The following is a 27,432-nucleotide window of genomic DNA, read 5'->3' on the forward strand; positions in this document are numbered from 1 at the left end:
GCACATGCAGGTATGTTTGGCATCTAAAAGAACGTATCACAAAACGGGGAGTGAGGCATTCATTCCCCTCCATGTTACTAAATTTCGGCACGCCACCTTTAGCATCCTGAGGGGCCAGGACATCAGTGGGGTGCCTGAGACCAGCAGGAGAATGAAATGGTCCCTGAGAAAGGGCAGTAGTAGTTAAAGAGAGACCATGGAAGCCAAAGAAATTTGCGAGTCTCAGCTCAGGACATCTCTTGACACAGGTGAGACTCCCAGAAATTCTTGGGGAGGGTAAATCCTTTGCAGTGAAACGGCATGGCAAGTGCTGCATAAATAGGGGTTACTGTCATTTAAAAAGTCACATTTTGACAAAGGCTGGTGAAGCTGGGAATTTTCAGATGAGATGGCAGTGACTTCTCACCAAAATGCAGAGCTTGGATCTTTCCCCCAAGGTGACAGTACAGAGCCATCTGTACGACTCCTCCCCAACACTCCTGCCCTACAAAGCAGTATATACTGGCACACAGGCAAAGGGTGCCAGTACCCATTGGTTGTGGAACATTTTTCTGGCCAAGAAACCGTATCTTTTTTTGTCGGGAAGAACTAAGAATGTTGGTATCCTTTCCTTAGTATCATAAATCAGCTGGTGAAAACAGCCAAAGAATACATAGCATCATGTGTCATCTTCATTTCCCTTGAGACTTCATTTCTCTGATTCCTCTGCCATTACATTTAGGACCTAGTTCTGCTAAAAGAAAAAACTACAAATAGGCGGTTTAACTTAAAGTAAGAAATGTAGTAAACATGTGCCCTTTGTTCTCGCTTTGAACCTTAGAATTCACTCTTCCAATAACAAAAGAAAATGTGGTATGTCATCGTGTGCTGGTATCATGAAAGACAAAAATGTTATTTATGGGTTCAGAGCTGTAACATGACTACTGATACTAATTATGGGCTTTGGACTCCTCTTTAATCATCAGCTTCATTGGTTAAAGTGTTTTTATTAACTTGCAGTTAAATAGTTTTCAGTTAACATAAGAACATAGAGATAACATCACAATTGCACTGTGAAAAGGTAAAAGGCCTTTGTGTCTCATTACCAGGTAAAAAGTCTGGAGCTAGGTGTCTCACAGATGATACTAAACAGCCACTGGCCCTTTTATTTTGGTCTTATTAACAGAAAATACCGACTTAAGTGATGAAATTACACACATAGGCCACTTGATGGCTTCCTAGGAGTCTGAACTTTTGCTTTCAATACCAAATAATATCTGGAAAACATGCTCACTTTTGTGTTTTTTCAGAAATTCTAAGAATTGGCCCAGATTCATGTGATAGTCATTCCTTAATCCATAGTCACCATGGGCCTCCAGGAGTAATTCTTCAAAAGAATGGAAAAGGCGCAGATCCTCTCCATTTCCTTCCGTTTCCACACTTTCAGCATGCTTACAAGAAATGTGTTTCCAGTTGGGATACCTAATTGTGTGCCAGAATTCCTCACAGTGCTCCTTGAAGCCCTCCACACAGATTATACCCGGCTTTCCTGTCATGCAAAACCCAGTCACATCTAACCTTTTCCCAACATCCAAAATCTTTTTTCTTAGGTCCTGCTGATATATGTGGTGGCTGTAGATCCACATCCGGAGGAATGTGTTCTTGACTGGCTTTGCTTGTGCAGACGGTTCATAAACGAGCTTTCTGTTCAGAAAATAGGAGGCACTGTTGTCCTGTAACCACTGGATTGCTGCACATACACAGAGCTCGCCTGGATCAAAAGTCCCTATGTAAGAAGTGAGACCTTTGTTGAGAAGTAGTTGCTGTTGTCTGTCAAGCTCAGGAGACCGTCCAAACAGCTGCAATGCTACATAGGGGTAGCTGTGAGGCATGGTTACTTGCAAATCAATTTTCACCTTAAAATGAAAATCAAATAGATTTAAGTACCGTAAAATCACCTAAGCTGGTTTATCAGTGGCAACTGCATGATTTTGATAAATGTAATAGTTATTGCTACTGTTAAATGTCAGCTATGTGCCAGAGACTCTACCGAGTACTTTATATACACTATTCCTTCCATGTAAGCATCCATTCATCCTAGTATTTACTGAACACTCGCCATGTGTCAGGGAGCTAGACACAACTTCTGCTCTTTGTGAAAAGTAGAGCCTAGTGAAAGAGACAGACATTAAACTAGTAAGTACACAGAACAAGTATTTAATTCCAATGGTAATGTGAAGCATGGAAAAGTGCAGGATCTGCTGAAATGTGTAACCAGGGAGACAGAATTCAGTCTGAGGAACCAGGAGATCTTGTCTGAGGAAATGAGAGCTGAAGGATGTACAGAAAATCGCTAGAAGAGGGGTTCTTAAAAGCCTATTCCACTTGTTATCTACGCTATGCTAATGTTACTGGAGACAATGGATCAGAAGATGAAGGTAAACTCATTTTTAGTATTTAGATTTCCTATCTGGTATTTGCTTTCTGTGCTATGGTGTCACCAAATAAACATTCATCCACTCCTTACAAGCCAGATTTGCTAAAGGTAAGATTTAGATTTATCAAAATCATGATATGTCTACAAGACAGTACATACTACAATAGTTGGGTTGGTAAAAAACTGGTCGAGTGAACAAAATAATGCAGTATGAGACTGCAGATGTTTTTAATAAAAACACTAGATATATTTGTTAAAAAGTGTGCGCATTTATGTAAAATCCAAGATATTTATTGAAGACAATTTACAGTGCATTCCATATTTTACATATTTCACTTTCAAACAAGTAAAGGAAATAAGAATCTGGAATATTCTTTATTTGTTTCCTGGACAGAAAGCTCTCCTTCCAAGTGTTTGCAATAAAAGCTGGGCACCCAGCAACAATAAAAGCAACTCAGGGTACCTACCTTGGGCTCCTCAATCTGGAGTGTAATCACAAATTCGATTTTGGGTGGCAGCGCCTCCCTTTTTCCTTCCAAATATCTCTTTATATTCGTCAGGACATTTACATCTTCGAGTTTTACTTCTCCTTGGTTAGGAAACATAGAGAACAGCATTTCCATCTCTAGCAGCTGAAGCTGCAGGCATTCTTTCATTGAAGCGGACATGTTGCCTCCAAATCCACCTGCCAGGAAAACCGGAAAAGCCCAGGGGCACTAGGTTTCTTAATTTCAGCGGCGTCCAAAGAAATTTCCGGAAGGTCCCTTTCTCTGGAAGCGGTTTTGCAGGAACCTTGTGCACCGACAGCTAGGGGCACAAACCGGGACACTTACACTCCTTCTTCGCTTTATCTCCCGACCCCCAAATCTAGTATGCATGACATCCCTCCAGAGACTTCGTTAAAATTCAGATTCCCAGTCCGTTACCCACCCACCCCCACCCCCGCTTCCGATCCAGATCCGGGAATTTGGACTTTCAACAAGTGTTCCAAATTATCCCGTTGCAGGTGGTTGGCAAACAACACCTGCAGATGCTCTGCAAGCCTGAATTCTGGTTAAGGCAAGGAGCCCAGTTTCCGAATCCCACCCAGGTCCCAGGCTCAGGCGGAGCTGGGCGCTGTGGCCAGGGAGGCCCGCAGTGCTGGCGGGGCTGTGGTCAACTCCCTTGGCTCCGAGGTCTTGGGGACCCCGCGGCCCCCAAACGCTAGGTGCCGCCCCTCGGCCCCAGCGCCAAGAACCCCTCCCTAGCGGGCCTTTACGGCTCTTCGGGGAGCCACACCAGCCCCGGGCGGCCCAGATCGCTCCGGACGATTTGGACCCACCTGGCCTCTGCCCCGAGGGGTCTAGGCTTAGGGGGAGTCTTACAGGTACATACATAAGATGGTGTTTAGTGCGAGCTGGTGCGGGTAGATGGTGGCGGGGGTGGTGGGGGGAGCGACTCGAGGGGGCTCCCAGAGTCAAAGGCTGGGGAGATGAACCCCGAGAATAGAGGAGGGGATGCGGGAAAAGGGCTTATGGCCGAGGCCACCTTGTCAGAGGCCCCCAATCGGGGTTGGTACCCCCATCTGGGACCACGAGGGACCCTGGCTTCCCAGGAACGCAGGAATGCCACCCCGAAACCCAAATTTGGAGGCGGGGACTGTCGCAGTACTCTGGTGGCCTACGACCCTCGGCCCCAACCCTCGGGCCACCACGGGGGCCTCACCCTTCCCGGTCATTCAATGGAAACAGACCCAAGCCCTCTCAGAACCGGAATCCGCAGTTCCGCAGGCGCGAGCTGCGCACTACCAGCGAGGAGGAGAGGCGGGTCCAGCGGCCCCTCCCCCGCCGTGATTGGCTGGGGGGCGTGGCGGTGGGACGGAAGTCACGCAGGGCCACGTCTGCGGGTTCCGATAGCTTCAGTTAGGTTGGAGGCGCCACGGCGGGGGAGCGGCTCGGTTAGGTGGAGGTGAGGGGGAGTCTCCAGCCAGAGGTGAGCGAGGGCCCTTAGGCTTGGCGGCGAGAAGGGGACTTCCCAGTCCGTAGGGGCTCGGCCTGCCGACGGTCTAGTGGGCCAGCTAGCGGGTTGACCCACGGACCGTGCGCCGGACACACCCGCCCAGGCGCCTCCAGAGCGCCCGGAGGGTCTCGTGCCCCTGGGCATTCTGGTCCAGAGGCCTGGGGGGCGGTGCGGCGTTGCGGGGGGGGGGGGGGGGAGGGTGAAACTAGGGGTTGAGAGCCGGAAAAAGTGCGGCGACTTGGGGGCTGGGAGGAAAGCGGAACAAACCAGGGGTTGATAATTGAATGAAGGGAAGGGGGATGCGCGCAACTTTTTTAGAGTGGTCGCCGTTTGGACCTGTAAGTACTTTCAAAAAAAAAGAGGTTAGAGTGGAAGAGAGCCAAAGCATAAGAGACTCTTAAAAGCTGAGAACAAACTGAGGGTTGATGGCGGGTGGGAGGGAGGTGAGGGTGGGTGGTGGGTATTGAGGAGGGCACCTTTTGGGATGAGCACTGGGTGTTGTATGGAAACCAATTTGACAATAAACTTCATATACTGAAAAAAAAAAAAAGCGTTCGCACCCTCGTTGAACGTCGTTTTAGGACCGAAAACGCATTGAAGGGTGGAAGCATTTGATCTTTTTTCTTTTTAAAAGACTTTCTGGATTTAACAGGACTGGTTTACGCCCTTATGAATAATCATGATATACTACCGAATGGTCAGTTTTTAACAAAATATATTCTTGCTTGTACAAGAGATTTGATCACTTTGGACCAAACTAAATTAGCTTGCTGAATACCAGCTTGTTCCAGTTGGACAAAAGCAAAAATTTTCTACCATTTTCTTTAACTTTTGTTCATTGAAGCATCGAAGGACGGTAAAGCAAATGAGACAGGACTGCTGTTCATCTCTGGGCTAATTGGAAATGGGACTGACTGGGGAAGTGAATAGTATATACAGCTGAGGTTGGAAACCCCAAGTTTCACTTCAAACTGTAGTATCCCAGAGAAGGAAGTGCTAGTGGGCTCAGGGCCACTGTTTAAAATTAAAGGGAGAAAGAAGATGTTGCTACTGTCAGAGCTTAATTTAGAAGGGTGTCCTAGAAAAATCCACTGCAAGGTTTATTAGGAGGTCTGGGCAGTTTTGGAGAGGAAGCTGTTGCCCTTTGCTTTTCCTTTGGGAGTATGTCTCTGGTGTGGGAGGAATAACAAAAGAACCACACAGATTTTCCAGATATTTTGGATACGTAGTCCCAGTCCATTTGACATTGTGACCTTAGGCCTCAGTCTGTCACCAGCTACCCTTGTGGATTTATGTTATTTAACTGAGGTCCAGACTTAAGTTTCTCCGTTTATGAAATGAGATAATCTTTGAACTTGTAGAAGTCTACGAATCTATGTGTGGAATCTTCATTTTAGTTGAGAGTGGACCATTTAAAATTTTCCCTAGGTCCAGGAATAGTCCTGGCGACAAAACGAGAGAGAAGTTGGAGGGATAGTCTGGTGCTATCTGCCCTCGAGTGGACAATACAGTTTGGGGAGGATCTTCTAGGTAATGCCTATCACCAGGACTTACTCTGCCATTCTTTCTCAAACCTTCTTTGTGGGCATTCAGAATGAGGCAGACCTCTTAGTTTATGGTGGCAGCTTTTAAAGCAAATGGTCCTTGTAACATTTCTCATGCCTGAAAAATATTCCTTAATTTTGTAGACATGGATTTAGATGCTATTACAGAATACTCCGCATTACATCCCAAGCCCAGTGGACTCATTCTTCAATATGGGACTGCTGGCTTTCGAACGAAAGCAGAACATCTCGATCATGTCATGTTTCGCATGGGATTATTAGCTGTCCTGAGGTCAAAACAGACAAAATCTACAATAGGAGTCATGGTAACAGCATCACATAATCCTGAGGTAATGCTTTTCGTGCTCCGATAAAGCAAATCTTTATTTACAAGTACACATCTTAGTGTCTGAGCAGTTTGACCAAAAGTACAAATTAATTCTAGGAATGTTTGTGCTCCTTATGTGCCTTTGGGTTTGAAATGGCTTTTTCTTAATGAGTGGTCATTTAGCTCATGACTCCATAGAGGGTGTAGAGAGAATTAAATGAGACTCATTTCTTGGACTGTGTTCATATCAGAGAAATAACAGAATGTTCTTCCAAGTTAGTTGTATTGAGACAGTATCAGTAACAAAAAGTGTTACTTCTGTTAATGTAGTAGAGAGTAGAGAGATTGGAGGCAAGACGGGGAAGGGCAGACATTTGAAAAGATTCATTCAGAATGTCTTGAACATATTTAAGACTGGTTTTCTGTAGTTAGGGAATAGCTTCCTGTTCTGAATGAAGACCCAAACGGGTGGCTCCAGATACAAAAGTGAGCTTTGGGCAGGTTATTGATGAGGTCTAATGATTGTAGGGTTACGACAATTAAATTTTTTCTCAAAGTATTCCTTTTGACATGGTCTAACTCTTCTGTATTGCCCATAGCCCACTAATACATGGTTTGAATAATATGCTTCTGTTTGGTGGCAAGGGCCTGAGATTTTTGCCTTTGTAGATAAATTTGCACCAAGTTTAAGTAGGTCTGTGAAGGATTATAACCTCCTCTTCCCTCCACACAGGAGGACACTGCTTGTCCAACTTGTAAACGTGGATCACTAGAAATGCATGTCTGAATGTCTAAATCACCATAATTGATTGACTTACGGGCTGAAGCCTGTATTTATTGCTACTTCCAGAAGTACTTCTTAATACTGAGTTGTCTCCTTCAGTTGACAATCATTCTGAACTACAGTTTATTTCTTCCCAGAAATTTGAGCAGAACGGAATGGGGAGTCTGTTTTCAGCTTCTGTTACCCACCGGTTGACATATTGGCCAGTGTGTTCTTAGAGTACAGAGTCATAGTGGGGAGGAGCTCTCACTGCCTTCATTCTGCTCCATTTGCACCATGGTCATGTAATTGATGGTGAATGCACAGATGACAGCCTTTTAAAAAAGCTAGTGTAGCATAGTGGCTGTGGGCTTAAAACTAATACGGACTTGGTATTTTAATAGCAGCACTGACACTTATTAGCTATATGAACATAAGCAGATTTCTTGATTTGAATCCATTTTCTCAAAGTAAGACTGGAATAATAATAGGATTATTATTATTATAAGTATTATAAAATACTTAGTCCAGTGCCTGGTATTCTGTACTGGTCACTGGTGAAGTCGCTCAGCCATCAGTGTCTTTTTTAGGGGAAAACAGCTTGAGTTTACTTCCTCAACTCACCCTTGTGAATGCTCGCAGATGGCTTATTGTTTGTTTTTCTTTTAAGGAAGACAATGGGGTAAAATTGGTTGATCCTTTGGGTGAAATGTTGGCACCATCCTGGGAGGAACATGCTACCTGTTTGGCAAATGCTGAGGAACAAGATATGCCGAGAGTGTTGATGGACATCAGTGTGAAAGCAGCTGTGAATCTGCAACAAGATGCCTTCATAGTGATTGGTAGAGATACCAGGTGACCATCAGAGTTAATGGTGAAAGCAGCTTTGGGGACTCCACATAAGTGATTACATTAATGTTAGTGCCCATGATAAACTGAAAGAAGGAAGTAAAGTGGAACTGCCCTAAGAGGCTCCTCCACCCACCTGGCCTTTTTTTAGTAGGATGTAGGAGCTAAGTCTCTCTGTGCATCTTGGGTTTTGGAGTCTGAACCCCAACTCTGACACTATATAATTGAATAGGTTATTTAACCTTGTGGAGCTTCCATGTGCCCGTCTATAAAATGTTGATGATAAAGCCTAACACAGGATTTTTGTGAGAATTACATGGCATAATGTATACAAAATACCTATTTCCTGACACGAGAGAAGTACTTAACAAATGCCTCCCGCCCCTTTATTTCTATAGGTTTATTTTCTCCTGTAGAGTAAGAACACATTATAATAATATTTTTAGAGATTTACCTTATAATCTACATAATTGTTGGTTCATATATTTATATCATTTTTGCATGCTGGAGTTCACTGGAAACATTAACAATTTATTTCTACATACCGTATCCCCCAATCCCCCATCTGCAAGGGATACATTCCAGGACCTCCAGTGGATGCCTGAAACCATGGATAGTACCAAATTCTATATATACCATGTTTTTCCCTGTACATCCATAATTATGATAAAGATGAATTTATAAGTTAAACGCAGTAGGAGATCAAAATGAATAATAAAGTAGAACAGTTACAGCAACATACTGTAATAAAAGTTATGTGGATGTAGTCTCTCTCACTCTCAAAATATGTTAGTGTACTGTACTCTTTTCTTTCTTGTGATGCTATGTGATGATAAAATGCCCATGTGAGAGAGGATGTGAGGTGAATCATGTAGGCCCTGTGACATAGTGTTAGGCTACTGTTGACCTGATGATATGTTAGAAGGAGGGTCCTCTGCTTCTGGACTGCAGTTGACCCCAGATAACTGAAACCATGGCAAGCGAAACCATGGACAAGAGGGGACTATTTGTCATATTTGGCAGCTTTTGCTGTCCTTTACAAAAACATATTTTTATAAAATGTTAGATTAAAAGTGTACTTTGAAACAGAAGCATTCTCTTTTATATAAGATCTTGTTTTGCCAGAGATTCTTTCTAAAGGAAATTTCCAGTCAGTGTCCTCATGGCTTAGACTGGTGTTTTATCCTTAATGTGTTACCAGCGAGACTTCCAAATACCATTGATTGTGGATTTATAGGTATCAGAAATAGCCTACTGATTTATGTTCTGAAACAAATAATTATCCCCCAGGAAAGCCTTCCCCCATGTAATTGCCTCTTACCAATTAACTAGTTTACATGATGTATAACATTATTTTCTACAAGGCAGTTATATAATTATTTTCAGATTGATAATTTGTTCCGACTTTTCCAAATGAAAAACAGGTTGCATATCCTTGGTGGTTTACTCCCCTGTACTGCATAATGCACACTGTTTGCATTCAGTATTTATTGCTACTGTTCCTAGGTAACGTACATGTTGTTACAGTCAAACTTGACCACATATTTGGGGATGGTGTAATCAGTGTATTTTTATATCTGTTTTCTAAATTTGTTTAAAAACCAAACTCTTTCTGAGAAATGTATTGTGAAAGACTGCTGGAAAATGCTTATACTTTGCCTATATCCTCTTTCCAGTGTTTTCAGACTTGACAGGTTTCTTATTCTGAAATATGTAGCACATAATTTCTGTATTTGCTTTCAGAATTTAGCAACTCTTGGTTTCAGGATGGGATGTGTTATTTTCTTCCTTTTCTTTTCTAGGCCCACCAGTGAGAAACTCTCACAGTCTGTAATAGATGGTGTAACTGTTTTAGAAGGTCAATTTCATGGTATGTAGCTATCTTGAGCTGTGAATTAAGTTAATCTTAAAAAAAAAAAAGGTTTTAAAAAGTTGTAAAAGTAGTAACATTTTAGAAAAGTTTGAAAACATGGATAAAAAAGGTTTTGAAAAATGAACTCCTAGGTATTAAATACTAGTTTTTTAAATTTAGAAAATTCAATAATTTTTTTTCTTGGTGTGCATATTTTGGTTTACCTATAGGAGATTATATGTAAGAAATAATGATCTTAACTTCTTTTACTTTAGTAAATTTTCTGGTATGAAAACCTTTGAAGTTACTTAAAGATGTTCATTCTGGGGAGCTTCTGTCAGTATTCCCTAATAGCTGATCACATGTGGAATCAGCTGTTACATATCAAATCATGATGCAAAGTCGCTTTGGCCTACTTATCATGATTTAAGTTTTGACAGGTAGTTTTTCCTATAGAATTACATGCAGTACAATGGAGGCTTGAATCCTCTTCTCACATCATCTACCATGCATGCCCCTTGTGAATGCAGTGACTCCATTGTGCTTGGAGGTGAATTTCCCTAGTGTCTCCCTACTTTCTTATTTAAAAATATCTTCTCTTGACCTTTTCAACCTCCTTTCCAGCCCCGGTGTGCTCGTTTCTTCAGAGTAATTCCAAGAGCTTGCCTTGGCTTACTTCTCTGCTTTTCTAGTCATTACTTATCCCACCGCAGGCAAAGTCTCCATCCTGGCCCCTTCAGTGAAATGTCTCTCTCAACACTCATCTCAATTCTAATTGCCAGATTCAGTGGCTGTTAAAAAGTGGGAATTTTTGGGATGCCTGGGTGGCTCAGTCGGTTGGGCATCTGACTTTGGTTCGATGATCTTGCGGTTCGTGGGTTTGAGCCCCTCGTCGGCCTCTGTGCTGGCAGCTCAGAGCCTGGAGCCTGCTTTGGATTCTGTGTCTCCCTGTCCCTCTGCCCCTCCCCCACTTGCTCGCTCTCTCTTTCTCTCTCTCTCAAAAATAAATATTAAAAAAAAATTATAAAGTGGGGATTCTTAGCCTGGGGCCCAGGGTTTCCTGGGAAGTGTTTGGTTAAGCTGCAGGGCTATGGTGACAGAGTGTTCTTGCTACAGTGTGCAGAGTGTTACCTGTACGTGCACTTTTTTAGGTAGAGGATTCTTTGCTTTTGTCAGATAGATGCTCAAAGGGATCTGTGACCTAAAAATTATTTCCAGAATTTATATTTTGAAGTTTTTATTTTAGTTGCTGTCTTGATAGCTCTCCACACTGTGACCTCCTCCTTTCTTTCTTTAAGATTCTACTTCCTTGGCCACTGTCCCTTATTGGTCTTCCATTTGGGCCCTTTCTCTCAATTTGGGCATTGCATATTTCTTTCGTTCTGCTTGCTGAATGATCATCTTTACTGCCATAGCTCCAGCTGTGTGAAGCTTAATTCTTCACTTGTTAGTTCAAACATTTTTGATTGTGTGCTATGTACAATTCTCCAGTAGTCTGTTTCATGCCAATCACAGCTTATCGTCAGAACCCCATTTTGCATCACGATGTGTGCATACGTACTTGTGTGTATAAGTGACACAAAAGCATCAATAAATAATACCTATACTGCATGACATGCATTCATCTGTTTTATTTTAAAAAAACACAAAAATGTTGGTTGTATCTCACTAAGTGGGTTCCATGAGCCCTGACAGTCTCAGGTCTGCAGTGGTCTGCCCTTACCCCAGATTCATCCTGCCTGAAACTATTGTGTGTACCATTCTCAGAATGGTTCACTTTTTCAGCACTGTCATTCTAGCTGTATAACACTTTTCTAATGTTTTAGTCTAGAAACATTTGAGAGTAATTAAAAAAAATTTTTTTTTTTTACCTTTCCCTCACTTCTGTCTTCAGCTTAGTGAAAGGTTAATGTAGCTGCTGCTTAGAGAGAACGGGGGAAGCTGGTAGAAGATAAGGTTGAGGAGGGAAGCAGGGGCCCTATGCTTTCAAGCCATGTAGGTTGCGGTAAAGATTTGGGTTTTATTCCAAATGCACTGGAACTCCATTGAAGGATTTTGTGCGTAGGAATATGATCACGTTTCCATTTTAAGTCAGTCACTCTGGCTTTTATGTACAGAGAGACAGGAAGGTTGTAAGAAAGAAAAAGAGACTACTGTAGTTCATGTAAGAGGGATGATTGCGAGAGAAGTGGAGAAATTTGAAGTTAGTATTGACTTCAAAGGATTTTATGATACATAATGAGCTAGAGCTGTGAAGAATGGCTTGTAGGTTTCTGGGTTGATCAGTAGACTAGAAGAGTAACTACATAAGAGTCATTGTTTCTTGATTAACTGTATATAATAGTCATTTGTTAAATGTTTATTTGGTCGTTTTGATATTGGTCACGAAATCCTTTTGTTCCATCTTTTGGTTAAGTCTTTTGAAATAATTGTTTTCCTCTCCTTATACCCCTCTGTTAAGCTAGGTTAAGCGCTGATCCACTTTTTTTAGCTCCTCCACCTCTTTCCACCTGATCCTTACGTTAGAGCCATGGGTGCCTTCATGAAATACCATTTCCATTGTAGAACTGCAGGGTTCAGTAACTTTTAAATGATCTTTTGCCTCTAGTCTAAACTTTGTGCTTGACTTTGAAGATCTGTGTTGGATTTAGTTACAGAATATTCACTGGATACTGGTTCATCTCTGTTATTTTTTCTGTTTCTTGTTCTTGGTACTTTTCTTGTGTGTTTAGCTATTTTTGACTATAAGCTGTTTGTTTTTCTTGGAAAATTATCTGTGGGACATTTTTGAGGTGTATGGTAAAGGCATATTTCTCTGACAGAGTTTAGTTATTGCCTTTGCTGGGTGCCTGGGGGTGCGACTTGGCTGGTGGATGACAAGATTCTTTGATGACAGAGTTCTTCTGGACCTCTGTGGTTACGTGAATTGGGGCTGGAAACCTGTGGGAGGCCTGTGCTTCTGGTGACAGCTCTTCAGGGATGGGTTATTTCCTGCTCTGCTTGGTGTCAAGACCACTCTTCTGGGAGTGGGTACTTGGGGCTGATTCACTTTCGACCTACCCTTGTTCTGAAGAGTAGTCCTTTGAGGCTTCAACTTCATGAGGGCCTGGCCTTCTACTGGGTGTCCTTCCTTTTTTTTTTTTTTTCTTTTTTTTTTTTAAACCTTTAATTATTATTGAGAGACAGAGACAGAGCATGAGCAGGGGAGGGGCAGAGAGAGGAGGAGACACAGAATCCAAAGCAGGCTCCAGGCTCTGAGCTGTCAGCACAGAGCCCGATGTGGGGCTCGAACTCTCAAACCATGAGATCATGACCTGAGCTGAAGTCTGACATTCAGTCAACTGAGCCACCCAGGCACCCGGTGTCCTTCTTATCTTAGGTCAACATGGACTTGTTTGTAGTGGAAGCAGTAAGTTAATTTCTGGTTTAGAGGAATGACCTTAGAAGCAAAACTGACTTCCCATAGTTCAAATCTTGGAGTTCTTCCCTTCATAGAGATTTTGGCCTAATTTCCGCTTTAACTCATTGGCACAGCAATGCTTTTTAAAAGATTTTTCTTTTATCTGGCATTTTTGGTGGTTTTGGGGAGGGTTCATCTGAATTACATAGTTTGCAGTATTATTCGAACTAGAACTCAATTATTATTTTTCTATATTCTGTTTTTGTTACCTGTCCATATTAAATGATTTTTTTTTTAATAGTAGTCATTCATATTTCTTTTAGAATTCAGTATGTGCCCAATGTGTGGGGTTCCCCCCCACCCCCCAACATTACCAAACAACCAATTTAATTCTCTGACATTATCTACTTAGAAGTAGGGTCAGATCCCACAGGTTAAGGATACAGTGCCACATGACTCCCCATGCCCACTCTTTAGATGCCAGTCATGTAGGCTTCTGACAACCCCCTCCTTTGTTTTATTAATTTGCTAGAGTGCTCACAGAACTCAAGAGAAAAATTTTACTTACCAGATAGATTACTGGTTTCTTATAAAGGATATAACTCAGGAACAGCCAGATGGATGAGATATGGCAAGGTATGTGGGAAGGGGCATGGAACTTCCATGCTCTGGCCAACCACTCTCCCCAGTCTCCACATGTTTCACCAACCCAAAAGCTTGTCCTTTTGGGTTTTTAATGGAGGCTTCATTACATGGGCACAATCTGTTAAGGGATTGACTGTTGATATTTGAATGCAATCTAGCCCCTCTTTTCTGCTCTGCCTGGATTGGCAAGGGGGACCAGGAATATGGGAGAGGTCTGAAAGTTCCAGCTCTCTAATCACATGGTTGGTTCCCCTGGCAGCCAGCCCCATCTTTGGGTTCCCTTGGAGCCTTCCTTGTCTCATTAGCATAACAAAAGACAATTTCTACTCTCTTCACTTAGGAAGTCCATGGGTTTAGAAGCCCTGCTTAGAATGGAGACAAAGACCAAATCTCCAATTTTTTTTTAAGTTTATTTATTTTTGAGACAGAGCCCACATCCACGCACACACACGCACACGCACACGCACACACATGTGTGCGTGTGCGTGTGTGTGTGTGTGTGTGTGTGTGTTTAGAGGGAGGGAGGTGTGTGGGGAGGGCCAGAGAGAAAGAGGGAGAGACAGCTTCCCAACCAGGCTCTGGCTGTCAGTGTGGAGCCCCACTCGATCCCAGAAACCATGAGATCATGACCTGAGCTGAAATCAAGAGTCAGGTGCTCAAGGATCTGAACCACCCAGGCACCCCTGTTTCTTATAAATCACAGTATCATAATGTGACAGGCAGTTGTAATAACTTCAGTGGATATATTTATGCATATTTCTGGATAGTTTGGAAGTGTTTTTGTGTCCTCTGAGATGTTTTTATTTTGAAGATTTGTGCTCTCAAATTCATATGGTATGAATCCATTTAAACATTTTTTTCTATATTAAGAAATGTGGTGAATTGCTTTTTGTATTTCTATGACAGATTACGGCTTGGTAACAACGCCCCAGCTGCACTACATGGTATACTGTCGAAATACCAGTGGCCAATATGGAGAGGCAACCCTAGAAGGTTACTACCAGAAACTCTCTAAGGCCTTTATGGAACTTACCAAACAGGTAAAAATCTCGTGAACATGGTTAGAGTTTAAGTAAATGAATAAAATAAGATCAATTCAACAATTTATCTTAAGTAGATAGCTCATCATTCCTCCTTTTTCCAAAAATGCAGTGTATTTCCTTTTCTTTTCTAGGACTCCACAAGGCTTGGCCCTTGTGTCCTGCTGTCTATTGGTATTTACTTGGTGAGGCACGTAGTACACGTAGTACATTCTGAGATCATGGTGGGGGAAAACCTGGTGGGGTTCTTAAGGTTACAGAAATATTTATTCAGATGAATTTGCTCTTAAGGTTAATGTTAGATGCTATTGGCATCATACTTGAGGTGTCTGCCGTTGAGAAAGATTTTTCTCCTGTGTAGATTAGCTGCTTAAACCTCGATGGGGTTTGCGGGGTGTAATTTAATCAACAAATATTGAATATATGTTGTTAACCAAAACAGAGCCCTTGTTCTTAAAGAATTTTTATTCTGAAGTGAGGGTGGGCCAGAGAGGAGACTGACACAAAAACCCATACGTGCCCAGTGGTGTTATGTGCTGTGAAGGGAATGGCAGGCATCATTCTGCTCATCCATCTGTATACTCATTCCCACATTTGAATGCCTGTCATGTAATATAGGCTGTAGTATTATTTTGAAGGGTCCCTGCTTAATTGAGGCTAAATTCTAGTAAAGCTCCATTTCCATAAGGTATTCAGTCAGGGAAACTGTTCTAGTGTCAGTTTCCAAAAAGTTTTAAAGGCCTTTAAATTTCACTTTGGTTTTCTGCAATTTTCATCTGAATATGTATACCCTTTTGTTTCCCAGGGTAAAATAGATGAGTGAACTGAAATAATAGAAGATGTTTACATATACCTATATGTGCTATATGTTTCGCTTTTTTGTAACTTGAAATTTTTCTTCCTTATGTCTTTTCCTTTTAAGACTTTGTGCAGCGAAGATGAATATAGATCACTTAAGGTTGACTGTGCAAATGGCATAGGGGCCCTCAAGCTGAAAGAAATGGAACACTACGTTTCCCAGGGACTGTCAGTTCAGCTCTTCAATGACGGCACCAAAGGGAAACTCAACCATTTATGTGGGGCTGACTTTGTGAAAAGTCATCAGAAACCTCCACAGGGTATGTAGAAAATGTGTTTTTAGAGTTCTTTGAAACCAGTCTTAAGAGACAGAGGTGGCCAAGTGAGTTGAGTCATGCTGCTCGTCCTGGCACACCACTTTAGACATCTGGACACTTTTCTTACTGTCTGTGCCATTCGAAACATGGTCTATGCCCTTTGCCTATGAGTTACACGACTCCTACAGTGTGTAGGCAATGTCTGGGGGAGGGGTGGGGGGGGAAGCAAAATCAGGAATTGGTGTTTAAAAGCAGTAGTTCTCAAACTTCAGTATGCGTGAGAATCATCTGGAGGGCTTGTTAGCACACAGATTCCTGGGCTCTACTCTAGAGTTTCTGATTCTGTAGGTCTGGGTAGAATTTGGGTAGGAAAAAAATTTGTCTTTCTGTCAAGCACCCAGCCTTTGTTAATGTTGCTGGTCTGGGGACCACACTTTGAGAATCCTTGATCTAAAGGATAGCAATAGTGAGTAGCATTTTTCACCTTACCTGAGTTAGACACACTATGGAAAGGGAATGCAACTTGGCTTAATTATAACTGTCTGCAAAATCTGTTTTCTCCAGTTGGTATATTAGGAGGAAGACTGTAGTTGTACTAAGAGGTGGTCTATGTTTAGCTGCGTTGTAAATCCTGAATTGTTAGCGGGTAGGCCAAACTTGGCTTACGGATGTGTTTTGTTTGGCCTGCTGTGTGTGTGTGTATTGCATTACTTGTCGCCATTTAAACATTTCATGATTTTACTTAAATATTAGAAACGCTGGCTTCTCTTTACCGATGTCAGAAAATGTCCGTTCTCATGTGGCAATAATTGGCTGCAATAGAGCGGCTCCTGCCAACTTCAGACAGGACATGCATTCTTCAGAACTCCACAGACCTCATCCAGTTGCCTCTCTCCTTTACGTTATTCTGCCTCACTGTAGTACACATTTACATATTTAGTTCGTCAGCTAGTTTGAACTCCTTTTTGTTGAATTGCTTGTTTTTGTTGAATTGACAGTTTGGTTCTAGGTCCTGCATCTATCCATCCATCTAAATACTGAGCTCTTCTCTCCCTTGCTCTAAGCACGGGTGGTGAGAACAAAGGCAAGAGAAATGTAGCTGAAAGTAAATCTTACAGCTTGCAGCGCACTGATAAAAACCTGAGACGTGCAGAGTGTGACATACCTCAAGGGACTTATGGCTGCCTTAATGTTGATGTTTTATTAGAGACTAAAAGCAACCTTATCTTGACAATAGCCAGATCTCTGTCAACCTCGCTTTTAGCATATAGAAATGCCTTAGAAACTTATGTTATCTCTATCCCCCGCCAACCTTAAAAGTATATAATCAGTCACTTCTCACAGTCCGAGCGCAGCTCTTTCTGCCTGTGGGTCCTGTCCCCTGCTATAAGAAAATCACCTTTTCGCACCGTAAAATGCCTTAAGAATTCTTTCTTGACCGTTGTGCTTGGCGGCCCCGCATCACGGGGCTACAGAAAGAACAAAACCATAGGCCCTCACTTTTCCTGAAGCGTGTGTTATGCCTTGTAGTCAACCTTATATTCATATTCCTCATGAAAGCCTCATGTTGGATTTGTCCACCTGCTGCTCTCATGGCTAAGGAGCAGCAAAATCTTCTAAGTTTGATGTGACGGTTGCTGAGGTTTTAATAGCCCTATGCAAATTACACTGGCCATGTATCTCTCACAGGTTACAATTCTTCCCTCTAACTTACCAGTGTTTCTTGTTACTGATGGTGTGAACAAATAAAAATCACTTCTACCAGAGTTGAAGCACATAACTCATCCGTTGATTATTTTTTATATCTAAAGGGCATCACAGTACTAGGTAAATTGCATTCACAAATAGTCTGTAGCTTTCACCAAACTATGGGAACTTGTCTTACCAAACCAACTGGTTTATAAAACGGAATTTTACTTTATTTTATATTTTTTAAATCTTTATTTTTGAGAGCGAGAGTGCAAGCAGGGGAGGGGTAGAGAGAGGGAGATAACAGAATTCAAAGCAGAATCCAGGCTCTGAGCTGTCAGCACAGTGCCTGAGGCGGGGCTCGAACTCAGACTGTGAGATCTTGGCCTGAGCTGAAGTCAGACGCTTAACTGACTGAGCCACCCAGGTGCCTCTGGAGTTTTATTTTAATATTATATCAAGTTTCAGCATAGAATTCTCCTTTTCCAGTTAGCTATGAAAGAATTTACCCTGTAAAAACTGCCAGTAAACCTGTATACTATTTAAAAATTAAGACATTGGTTTTTATTTGGAAGGATAATTTTAAGTACCTCTTGAAAAGTGATATGTGGAACACGTAAGGCCAGTTGTGATCATACGTTAGTGAAATATTTTTCCCTTGTAATTAATGTAAGAGAAAAACCTTTTTTTTTTTTTTAACGTTTTATTTATTTTTTGAGACAGAGAGAGACAGAGCATGAACGGGGGAGGGGCAGAGAGAGAGAGAGGGAGACACAGAATCGGAAGCAGGCTCCAGGCTCTGAGCCATCAGCCCAGAGCCCGACGCGGGGCTCGAACTCACAGACCGCGAGATCGTGACCTGAGCTGAAGTCGGCCACTTAACCGACTGAGCCACCCAGGCGCCCCGAGAAAAAACTTTTTATATTGAGTTTTATCTCTATTTCTGTGACTGAAATGCATTTTAAAATTCTGTGTGCTAGGAATGGAAATGAAGTCTAATGAAAAATGCTGTTCCTTTGATGGAGATGCAGACAGAATCGTTTATCACTACCTCGATGTAGATGGTCACTTTCATCTCATAGATGGAGACAAGATAGCAACACTGATTAGCAGTTTCCTTAAAGAGCTCTTGTTGGAGGTATGGTGGGATGATTGACTGACTGCTCTTTAAAACAAGACTCACTGGTGACTAACATGTCTCAAAGGCACAATTTATACAAAGTTCCTTACATCTGTGGCCAGAAAATACAAGACGACACATGGTAATTTTAGTCATTTCACCGTGGGGCACGGGTTTTCGAACCTGTAAGTAGCGCTCTTTTCTTCCTTATACTGGCAGAGTTTTATGATTCGAAGCTTTATGAAGATTTTGGTGTCTTCACAACTGACGCTTTAGTGAGCGTTCCATCATCACTCCCAAAGCTTTAAACAAAAGATTGCATCCTCTGAGAGATGTATTTACTATGTTATAATGTGGTTAGTAATGCGAGAGAGGTTTATTCTCCTTTGCTCTTTTGGAAATCTTAGACCAGCTTTTAGTGTAGCATGTAATGGGAAGTAGTTATTATAATGTGGAAAAAGTTATACTTTAAAAGAGTTCAATAACTACTTTTATTTAAAATACTAGAGAGGTCAGGAAATCACAAGCTTCTTTTGGAAGGATCCTTGTAGAATTTAAATAACGCTCAAAAGTATTTTAGCTTTTTTTTCTGGCATACATGTAAATTTTCATTTTAGGCATTTATTGCATAAACTGGTAATTTTGGCATCCTTTAGAACTCTCATTATATGTTTGCTTTTGTAGTTAGTGTTTTTACTTTTGATGGCAAGGCAATTATCATTGTTTTTATCTAGATTGGAGAAAGTTTGAATATTGGTGTTGTACAAACTGCGTATGCAAATGGAAGTTCAACACGGTATCTTGAAGAAGTTATGAAGGTACTGAACCGTTTCCATTTTCTGGTAGCTTCTTAATAATTCTATCTTAAGATATTTCTGTGAGGAAAACAATGCGGTCATACAAGTGAACAGGTCACAGTACATGAAGCTGAGCTGTTGTCCATTTAAGGGTAAGATATTAAGATATGGGAAAAAATTGTCCCTGGTGCAAAAAGGGAAAGAGACTCGCCCCCCACCCCTTTTCTTATGAATGTAAATGTTTTAAAAGGCTAAGCAAATTTTATAGTTAAGGAGTGTTTTCCCTAAGGGTCTAGAATCCCCTCACTGAAATGTAAACTTCCGGAAAATAGCATCCTGTCTCCCAGGCTCCTGAGAGTTTAAGTTAGTTACAGCTTGGAATCAGCCACATATATTTACTTGTTACCGAGATATGAGAAGATTTATTATTCTTTTGGTAAGGACTAAACACCGATTGCCATCACAATTATCAGGTAAATTTAAAATAAGTGGTCCTGTAAAGTCTTCTTGAGAAGCAGGCCTATTCGGTAGACATAGGGACTATTGCTTTGGGATTTCACAGGCGGGGAGAGAGACTCGGCTACTCTTAATACAACAAGGAAAAGTGGGAGAGGGGGTTGGTGGATGGAACATTACTAAGGAATCTTCAGGAGTCAGGATTCCGACTGAACATACCTTACAGGACTCCTGTTGAAGATAGGCCGGGGTGGTTAGATACTACCTGGGGTATGGTATGGGGTGAGGACTTCGATCAGTTATGGAGGGTAGGAGATTCTTGCTGAGACTGGACTCTTCCAGACATGCCCAAGGATAGGACCTCTTTGGGATCACAGGAAAAGTTTGTTCAGGGATAGAATCTGTTACTAGTTACCTTCAGCTATATTATAAAAGGGTGAGATTTCTGTCTGTAGTTCTTAACAGATTTCCTGTGGTGTGCATCACAGTCTAGCTTGAAGTGTGTTCAGTAATCAAAACTGTTTTCTTACTCTTCTATAGGCAAGTTTTCTGGATTGTTAGAGGAGGTTTTGTATCTGATTTTTTTCCCCCAGCATCCCCCAGATGATTGACCATCCTCTGTACCCCATCACCTGCTCTAAGAGTTGGAGGGTCCATGGCCAAAATTATGTCTGTTTGCCTTTACTCTTTCTCACTAGCTAGTGTATTTTCCAACTTTTGTGCATTCCTTTTCAAATTCCTGCATTTTACTAGTTTTTGTTGCTTTTGCACTCTTTTTAAAGCAGGGGTGGCAAAGTCCAATTCTTGTAGAATCTGGATAAGTGAAGAGAAAAAGTACAGCAGGTGCATAAGGACTAGGAAGAGTGTGCCCAGACAGGCCAGCTGCTGTCACATTTAGTCAGATTCTTCAAGAAAAGCTGAAAATCTAAGTTTTTATGTGACTCTCCTTCCTACTACTTTTTAAGTCTTGACAGCTGATTAAAAATTTAAAAGAAATAGGCAAAATAAAACACATCTGGAAGCTGCTAGTTTGCGACATGATTTAAATATAAAGTTGCAGTAAACACACTCAAGGAACTCCATTGGTGCCCAGTTGCCCACCATTTATCAGGGATTCTCAGTATTTGGGTTATCGTTTTAGTATTTCTTTTCTGTGTTAACATTTTTATAGGTAATATATACCCTGTTTAAGAAACAAATACATCAGAAACTGTTACTCATCAACCCATTCTCCTATGGATGAGTTAAATATTTTTAGCTCTAACCTTTCCCGAGGTCTTCTAAATCCAATCAATGGCCAATCTTATTTGATCTTGATCTCTTTTGCGATTTGCCACTATCAGACTTATTAACCACTCTTCTCTCTCAGATCCATCCAAGGCTTAGGCTGCCCAGTGTTGCTAGTTCAACCATCGTAATTTCTTAATGGGATTAGTCCTAGAAACCTCCTAACCAATGTCTTTTAACCTTCTAAGCCACGGGTTAAAAAACTGGCCTGTGGACCAGATCCAGCCTGCCACATGTTTATGAATAGTTTTATTGGAACACAACCATGCTTATTTGTTTCTGTATTTTCTGTGATTGCTTTCACACTAGTGGCAGAAGTGAGCAGTTGTGAAAGAAATACGGCTGTAAACTTTGAAATATTTATTATATGTCCTTTTATAGTAAAGCTTGCAGACCTCTGTAAACCATTCTCCACATTGTAGCTAATGGAGCTTTCTACACAATTGGATCATGTCACTCCTCCACTTACAATCTTTCAATATTTTATCCAGGGATGCTCCTCTTTCTCGCCTTGCTTTTTCCCTTGGTTGTGTATTTCTATAGTTGCCTTCTCTCTCTCATACTAACACTTACCACTTGGTATTTTAATTGCGTGTCTTCCTCACTAGATGGCTCCCGGTATGTTCCCTGTTGTATCCTTAGGAGAGTAGGTATATAATATGTATTTGCCCATTGAATAACTGCTATTGTGTTTCTTTAAATATGTGTCATAGGTACCTGTCTATTGTACTAAAACTGGTGTAAAACATTTACATCACAAGGCTCAAGAGTTTGACATTGGAGTTTATTTTGAAGCAAATGGGCATGGCACAGTAAGTTTTCCTTAGTTACAACCAGCTTTAGCTGGACTTTTTTTTTAATGATGGGAATTTTCTGAGTAGTAATACCTTATAATCGATTCCCACTTTGTTGAAATGATCAGTATGATAGTAGAGTAAGATTGGGTTTACTTAATATATTCTTATGTGTGTTGAAACTGGTTTTCTTTTAGGTTGTTTATGATCTTTGAGTGTGAACAGATAATACAGTTTGTTCCTACAGGTTTTTTGTTTTTGTTTTTGTTTTTTTTTTTTGAGAGCACGAGCAGGGGAGGGGTAGAGGGAGAGAGAGAGTCCCAAGCAGGCTCCACGCTCAGCATGAAGTACAAAGTGGGGCACTGTGAGATCATGATCTGAGCCAAAATCAGGAGTTGTATGCTTAACTGAGCCACCCAGGCACCCATTTTTAGTTTCTTTAAAAAAAAAAAAAAAAAAAAAAACAGTTCTTAATTTTCTTACAGATTGTTTATCATTTAAAATCTTTTCTTTGTACTGGCCATAGGTAGTGAAAGGAAAGTTCAGTAGCTGTGGTAAATTGAAAAGTTTTGGAATGCTTGAGAATTAAGTTATGAGCGACTAGAAATGAGTGTAAGTAGCAATAAGCATGTAAAATTTTTATGGTGCTTTTTGTAGGCAGAACATTTAAAGAATTTTTTGAGATATAGTTCACATACCTTAAAATTCACCATTTTGAAGTGTACTAAGTGGTTTTTAGTATATTCATAAGATTCAGACTTTTGTTTAAACGTTTTTATGCCACACCTCATTTCATAAATAGATTGGAGGTAGCCAACAGAAAAGATGTTACCTAGGTCAGATTATTTTCATTAATTCTGAACTGGCTTCTAGAGGCCTTGATCATAAGAAAAACAATAATTTCTCAGGAAATGCAGTTAAAATATAACTTCAGTGATCTAATTAAGGCAGAGGTTGATAAATAATTTTAAAGGGCAGATAGTATTTTAGACTTTTGGCTTGTAAGGACTCTGTTGCACCTGTCAGCTCTGCTGGTGTAAGATAAGGGAGTGTGTATGGCTGCGTTCCAGCAGAAATAGTGACCAGAGTGTAGTCTAGTTTACCAGCAAACATGTCATTTCATCAAGTGCTGACTATAGTATTGAGCCACTCTGAAGTAACTAAACTCATGGGCAAAACATTTTAAAATGACAGGAATCTTGAGGAACATGATGTATATCATATACATGGTACTATTTGCCATAATAAGATAAGTACAATGAACTCTTCTTTTATCTAGCTTATATCCTTTAAGTTTTTACAAGAAAACTCTACTAGTTGTGCTTAATTCTGTATTCTTTCAAGTAAAATGGATGCAGATAGGCTTAAAGAACTGGTTGCACAGAACTAATTCAACTGACAGAGAGGCAAACATAATATACTCATCATGTACATTTGCCTCTGTCAGAGTGGTATTTTCTTTGTAATCAGCTCTTTGTATTTTGATAACCAGTTCTTTAATCCATGAAGGATTTATTCCCCCCAACTATTATCTTTTGGGTTCTGATGTGATCTTGTCAATTTCATACATTCTAAGGCTATCATTATTTTTCCCTTCAGTTTTTCCAGATTCATTCAGAGTTTCAAAAGTGGTTTAACTTGGATGACTGGGCACGAAGAGAATGTTTTACGATTGCGTGTTTATGCTTTCCTTGCAGGTACTGTTTAGTAAAGCTGCCGAAACAAAGATAAGACAACTCACAAAAGAACTGGAAGATGAGAAAAGGAAAGCTGCTGCTAAGATGCTCGAAAACGTTATTGACTTGTTCAACCAGGTCAGAGCTGGAGGGTGGCGGGCTCTTGGTTACTTTACCATTGTTCATAAGGTAGACAGAATAGTGTGTTGCATAAAAAAGTAGAAAAGTCCTGGCAGCTTCCTTGCCACAGTGGTATATACAGTTGAGATGGACACTGAAATGCAATGACAGAACACTGATGTGCTTCCTTACCCCTGTATTTTATGATGAAAACTTGTAAGTATAATGAGTAGCTTGCATCTAGATTCAAAACTCTGCTACTGAGTCTATGTATATGTGTCAAATCAGTGAGATTGGAGTCTATACAGTATGGCAGAGGAAGCAAAGAGTAGGACCGGAAAAAGTGACAGAACTAGTATTTGAATATCTTGCACGTAGTAAGGCACTTAACATACCTCAGTGTAATCCTTGCAGTAACCCAGGGAGAGGGGTTGTTATAATTCCCATTTTGTAAATGAAGAAACAAAGGGCTTGGAGCTAGTTATCCAGTCTTAATTTTATAGATAAGGAGGAAGAGTAAAGGCAAGTTTCTCAAGAGCTAGTTTCAGTATTCTTTGTATAACTCTTTGTGGTCTTTCATTTCTCCACACACTCTAGTTTAATAATCTGTGTGAGGGTGGGGAGGAAGCACAGGATACTGTGATTTGTTTTCTAAGAGCATTCATATCCAAGGGTACACTTTCTTTCATTGTGTCTTGTAGGCAGCTGGTGATGCTATTTCTGATATGCTGGTGATTGAGGCGATCTTGACGCTGAAGGACTTGACTATACAACAGTGGGATGCTCTTTATATGGATCTTCCAAACAGACAGCTCAAAGTTAAGGTCTGAGCAATATTTTAAAATTACTTCTTTTCTGAAAATTAACTAAAATGTATTATCTCCAATCTCTATATAAAAAATATTCTGTGTGTCATGTTTCATCGTGTACATGTAGATATTATAGAAAATGCCTTATATCCTGTTTTCCCACATCTTAATCTTAACCAGTTGTTTGAGAAGTATTTAGTTTACCGACTTGAAAAGAAAAAAGTGATACATGTTCTTTATAATAAAGATTTTATTGTGGAAAATTTAAAACAAATATAAATGTGGAGAGAACAAAAAAATGAAACCGCTGTGTTCTACAGATTTCAGCTATTGTCCTTCCCCATTCTCCATAGCCCCCATGTTATTTTGAAGCAATCCTGCTAGCCTATTATTGCAAGTGAAAATATTTCCTTTGAATTATTCTTGGGTCACGCAGAACTTCCTGGGGCTAGCTAGATGCTGAGAAGTAAGATCTTTGGGCTTAAATGGAGATCAATTTTTTAAAGGCAGTTCATATAAATGCTCATTGATTTCTGTACAGCTTTATGCCAGTGTACATACTCACCAACAGGATTTGTGAAAGACAATTAGAGGTAGTAAAGCCCGAGGTCACAGAAGTGGCTACTGATTGGCATATTTAGGAGATTTTTATCATGACCCTCTTACATAATAGGTTGCTGCTTTGTCAACAGTTTATAGAAATAGTTATTTGACCAGGGACTTAAAAATACAGTCCTTCCTGGCCACTATTGTAGTGGTAACTGTAAGACTGTGGAAATGTTGCCTGTTTTTGTTAAAGGCAACCTTTAAAGCTACAGCTGAAATTAATAATCCTGATTTTGGCAGAAATAAAAATTATAAAATTTTAATGTAGTTGCACTCTGTGGTACAATAAGCTGAAATGTAGGTCTGTTACTGTTGAAATGGCCACAGTCTTTTGGTGGGAATTCTGTTGAACAGGTTAGGCTTATATAGTAACAGATATGAAATGCTTGTGCATAGGTTGCAGACAGGCAAGTTATTAGCACCACTGATGCTGAAAGACAAGTAGTTACACCTCCAGGACTACAGGAGGCAATCAATGACCTGGTGAAGAAATACAAGCTTTCCCGAGCTTTTGTCCGGCCTTCTGGTACGGAAGATGTAGTCCGAGTATATGCAGAAGCAGACTCGCAGGTAAGCTGGGATGGTTCTATTGAAAGAATATGCGGTGAGAGTCTGATACCATGGGTAGTGGGGGTCGTAGTAGGAGAGAAAAGAAAACTATTTCAATAGTGTTGCAGTCTCACTGTGATAATTGTTTATGGAGATTTTTAGGTTCATATTAAGACTGTAAGAGTACTTTCATCAGTCGTTGAACAAAATTAGACCAACTTAGTTTATTTCCCCAAATATTTTTCTTTTTATTCCAGACTTCCTATTTCTAACCATGGCATGAATAATCAGTAGATACTTTGCCACGCATTAGTCTTCTGTGGCCTGAAGTGGATGATCCTTTTTTTAAAAACTCCTTTAAAAACATAATCCTGTTGCTTTATGAAAACAACAGGCTTTGAGGTACATGTCTAAGTTAACTGGTACCATCATCCAGGTTGATGGAAATTCATCTTTGTCTCTGGACTTTTGATTTGTTTTTCAAAATAATTTCCTTTAAACAGCCTTGCTCTGTGCCTCTGCTCTTTTCCTAACAGGGTCAAGACTTCACGGTCTCGATTTTTTAAACTTTGCCCTCTTCACACACTCTTTTACTCTTAAACCCTTGATCAGTGTTTGCACAGCTAAGGCAGTCTAGAGTGGGTTGAATAGGCACTCAGAAGGAGGCCCTTATAAGGGAGCTGGCAGCTTTTTGGCAGAAGCTTAGGCCATCCTAGAATATAGTGAATAGAAATTGCTGGTGGATGGGGAGAGGCCATCTGGGACTTTAATGGTTACTTACACTTAGGCCAATTGTGGCCGTACTTTTAAGGACTAGGTTTTATTGAATTTATTCAGAATTTTGGAATAACTAATTTTACAATTTGATTTGATTAACCAAGAACTCACCGGACTTGGAAGAATTTGAGTTTTCCATTTATTTAAGAATCTTGGAATTTGTTACTGAAAGGTGAAAAAAAAAATTTTCATTTGAGTATGCTAGTGAGACAAAAAGTTCTCTTCCCTTCCCTCAGAGTTGTAAGTTACCTGATAGATGCTGTCTTTCTCCTCTAATCTCCTTTTGTGTCATTTTCAGGAAAATGCGGATAGCCTTGCACGTGCAGTCAGCTTGGCAGTATTTCAGCTGGCTGGAGGAGTTGGAGAAACACCCTAACCAGGTTTCATTCATGACAAACTGGATTTTTAAGAACTTTTTACAAAATAATAGTACTGCCACTAATGTGACAGGTTCAGACACATTTGTAATCATGTTTACGATGCACCTTACTAGATTGTTTCTAGATCTGATTGTTTTTCTTAAACACTACCACAACTATTATTTAGAAATAGGGAAACCTTTTACCTGTTAAAGTGAAACTTGAACCGAATTTCAGTCTCACTAATGTAAAGTGCTCGGGGCTTAATCATTACCTTTATAGTACATTCAGGGACAAATTCATGAGGGCTGCTGGAAAATTAAACCTTACTACCAACTCCTTGGAATGTCTTTTCCATTGCCGTTACCTAACCGTGATCGTTATGTTGCAGGATTCACCATTGTTGATACAGAGGGGGAGGGTGGAGAAGACTTTACACAACC

At 40.7% G+C, this 27,432-nt stretch overlaps 2 protein-coding genes across 9 annotated transcripts; one reads left to right on the forward strand and one right to left on the reverse strand.

Moving 5' to 3' along the window:
* Positions 1-953: 953 nt before the first annotated feature.
* Positions 954-4,284, reverse strand: RWDD2A (RWD domain containing 2A). 6 transcript variants are annotated; one of them, XM_027057347.2, is made up of 3 exons: positions 4,121-4,284; positions 2,884-3,101; positions 954-1,895 (listed from the first exon to the last, which is right to left on the reverse strand). In XM_027057347.2, exons 1-3 carry the CDS (start codon positions 4,131-4,133, stop codon positions 1,218-1,220), a joined length of 909 nt encoding a protein of 302 aa, XP_026913148.1. In that variant the 5' UTR covers positions 4,134-4,284; the 3' UTR covers positions 954-1,217. The 6 variants fall into 6 exon arrangements, with proteins under 6 accessions (XP_026913148.1, XP_026913152.1, XP_026913151.1 ...); XM_027057351.2 differs by having other exon boundaries at positions 4,149-4,270; XM_027057350.2 differs by having other exon boundaries at positions 2,884-3,223; positions 4,149-4,269.
* Positions 4,268-27,325, forward strand: PGM3 (phosphoglucomutase 3). 3 transcript variants are annotated; one of them, XM_027057342.2, is made up of 13 exons: positions 4,270-4,387; positions 6,103-6,308; positions 7,720-7,904; positions 9,701-9,768; positions 14,702-14,835; positions 15,758-15,953; positions 18,620-18,777; positions 19,494-19,577; positions 22,013-22,111; positions 23,791-23,907; positions 24,591-24,713; positions 25,701-25,874; positions 26,929-27,325. In XM_027057342.2, exons 2-13 carry the CDS (start codon positions 6,105-6,107, stop codon positions 27,004-27,006), a joined length of 1,620 nt encoding a protein of 539 aa, XP_026913143.1. In that variant the 5' UTR covers positions 4,270-4,387; positions 6,103-6,104; the 3' UTR covers positions 27,007-27,325. The 3 variants fall into 3 exon arrangements, with proteins under 3 accessions (XP_053078499.1, XP_026913143.1, XP_053078500.1); XM_053222524.1 differs by lacking the exon at positions 26,929-27,325 and having other exon boundaries at positions 4,268-4,387; positions 25,701-26,911; XM_053222525.1 differs by lacking the exons at positions 4,270-4,387; positions 26,929-27,325 and adding an exon at positions 4,640-4,752 and having other exon boundaries at positions 25,701-26,911.
* Positions 27,326-27,432: the final 107 nt, after the last annotated feature.

Source organism: Acinonyx jubatus, chromosome B2 (genome assembly GCF_027475565.1).
Source record: "Acinonyx jubatus isolate Ajub_Pintada_27869175 chromosome B2, VMU_Ajub_asm_v1.0, whole genome shotgun sequence".
NCBI lineage: Eukaryota > Metazoa > Chordata > Mammalia > Carnivora > Felidae > Acinonyx > Acinonyx jubatus.

Coding starts and splice junctions, on each gene's coding strand:
- PGM3 (XM_053222524.1), top strand. CDS start 6,105: ATGGATTTAGATGCTATTACAGAATACTCCGCATTACATCCCAAGCCC. Junction 14,836..15,757: donor TTATGGAACTTACCAAACAG/GTAAAAATCTCG, acceptor TTTCCTTTTAAG/ACTTTGTGCAGCGAAGATGA. Junction 15,954..18,619: donor TCATCAGAAACCTCCACAGG/GTATGTAGAAAA, acceptor TCTGTGTGCTAG/GAATGGAAATGAAGTCTAAT.
- RWDD2A (XM_053222530.1), bottom strand. CDS start 3,792: ATGTATGTACCTGTAAGACTCCCCCTAAGCCTAGACCCCTCGGGGCAG. Junction 3,102..3,737: donor CCCCTCGGGGCAGAGGCCAG/GTGGGTCCAAAT, acceptor TTTTCCTGGCAG/GTGGATTTGGAGGCAACATG. Junction 1,896..2,883: donor TCCAGATTGAGGAGCCCAAG/GTAGGTACCCTG, acceptor TTTCATTTTAAG/GTGAAAATTGATTTGCAAGT.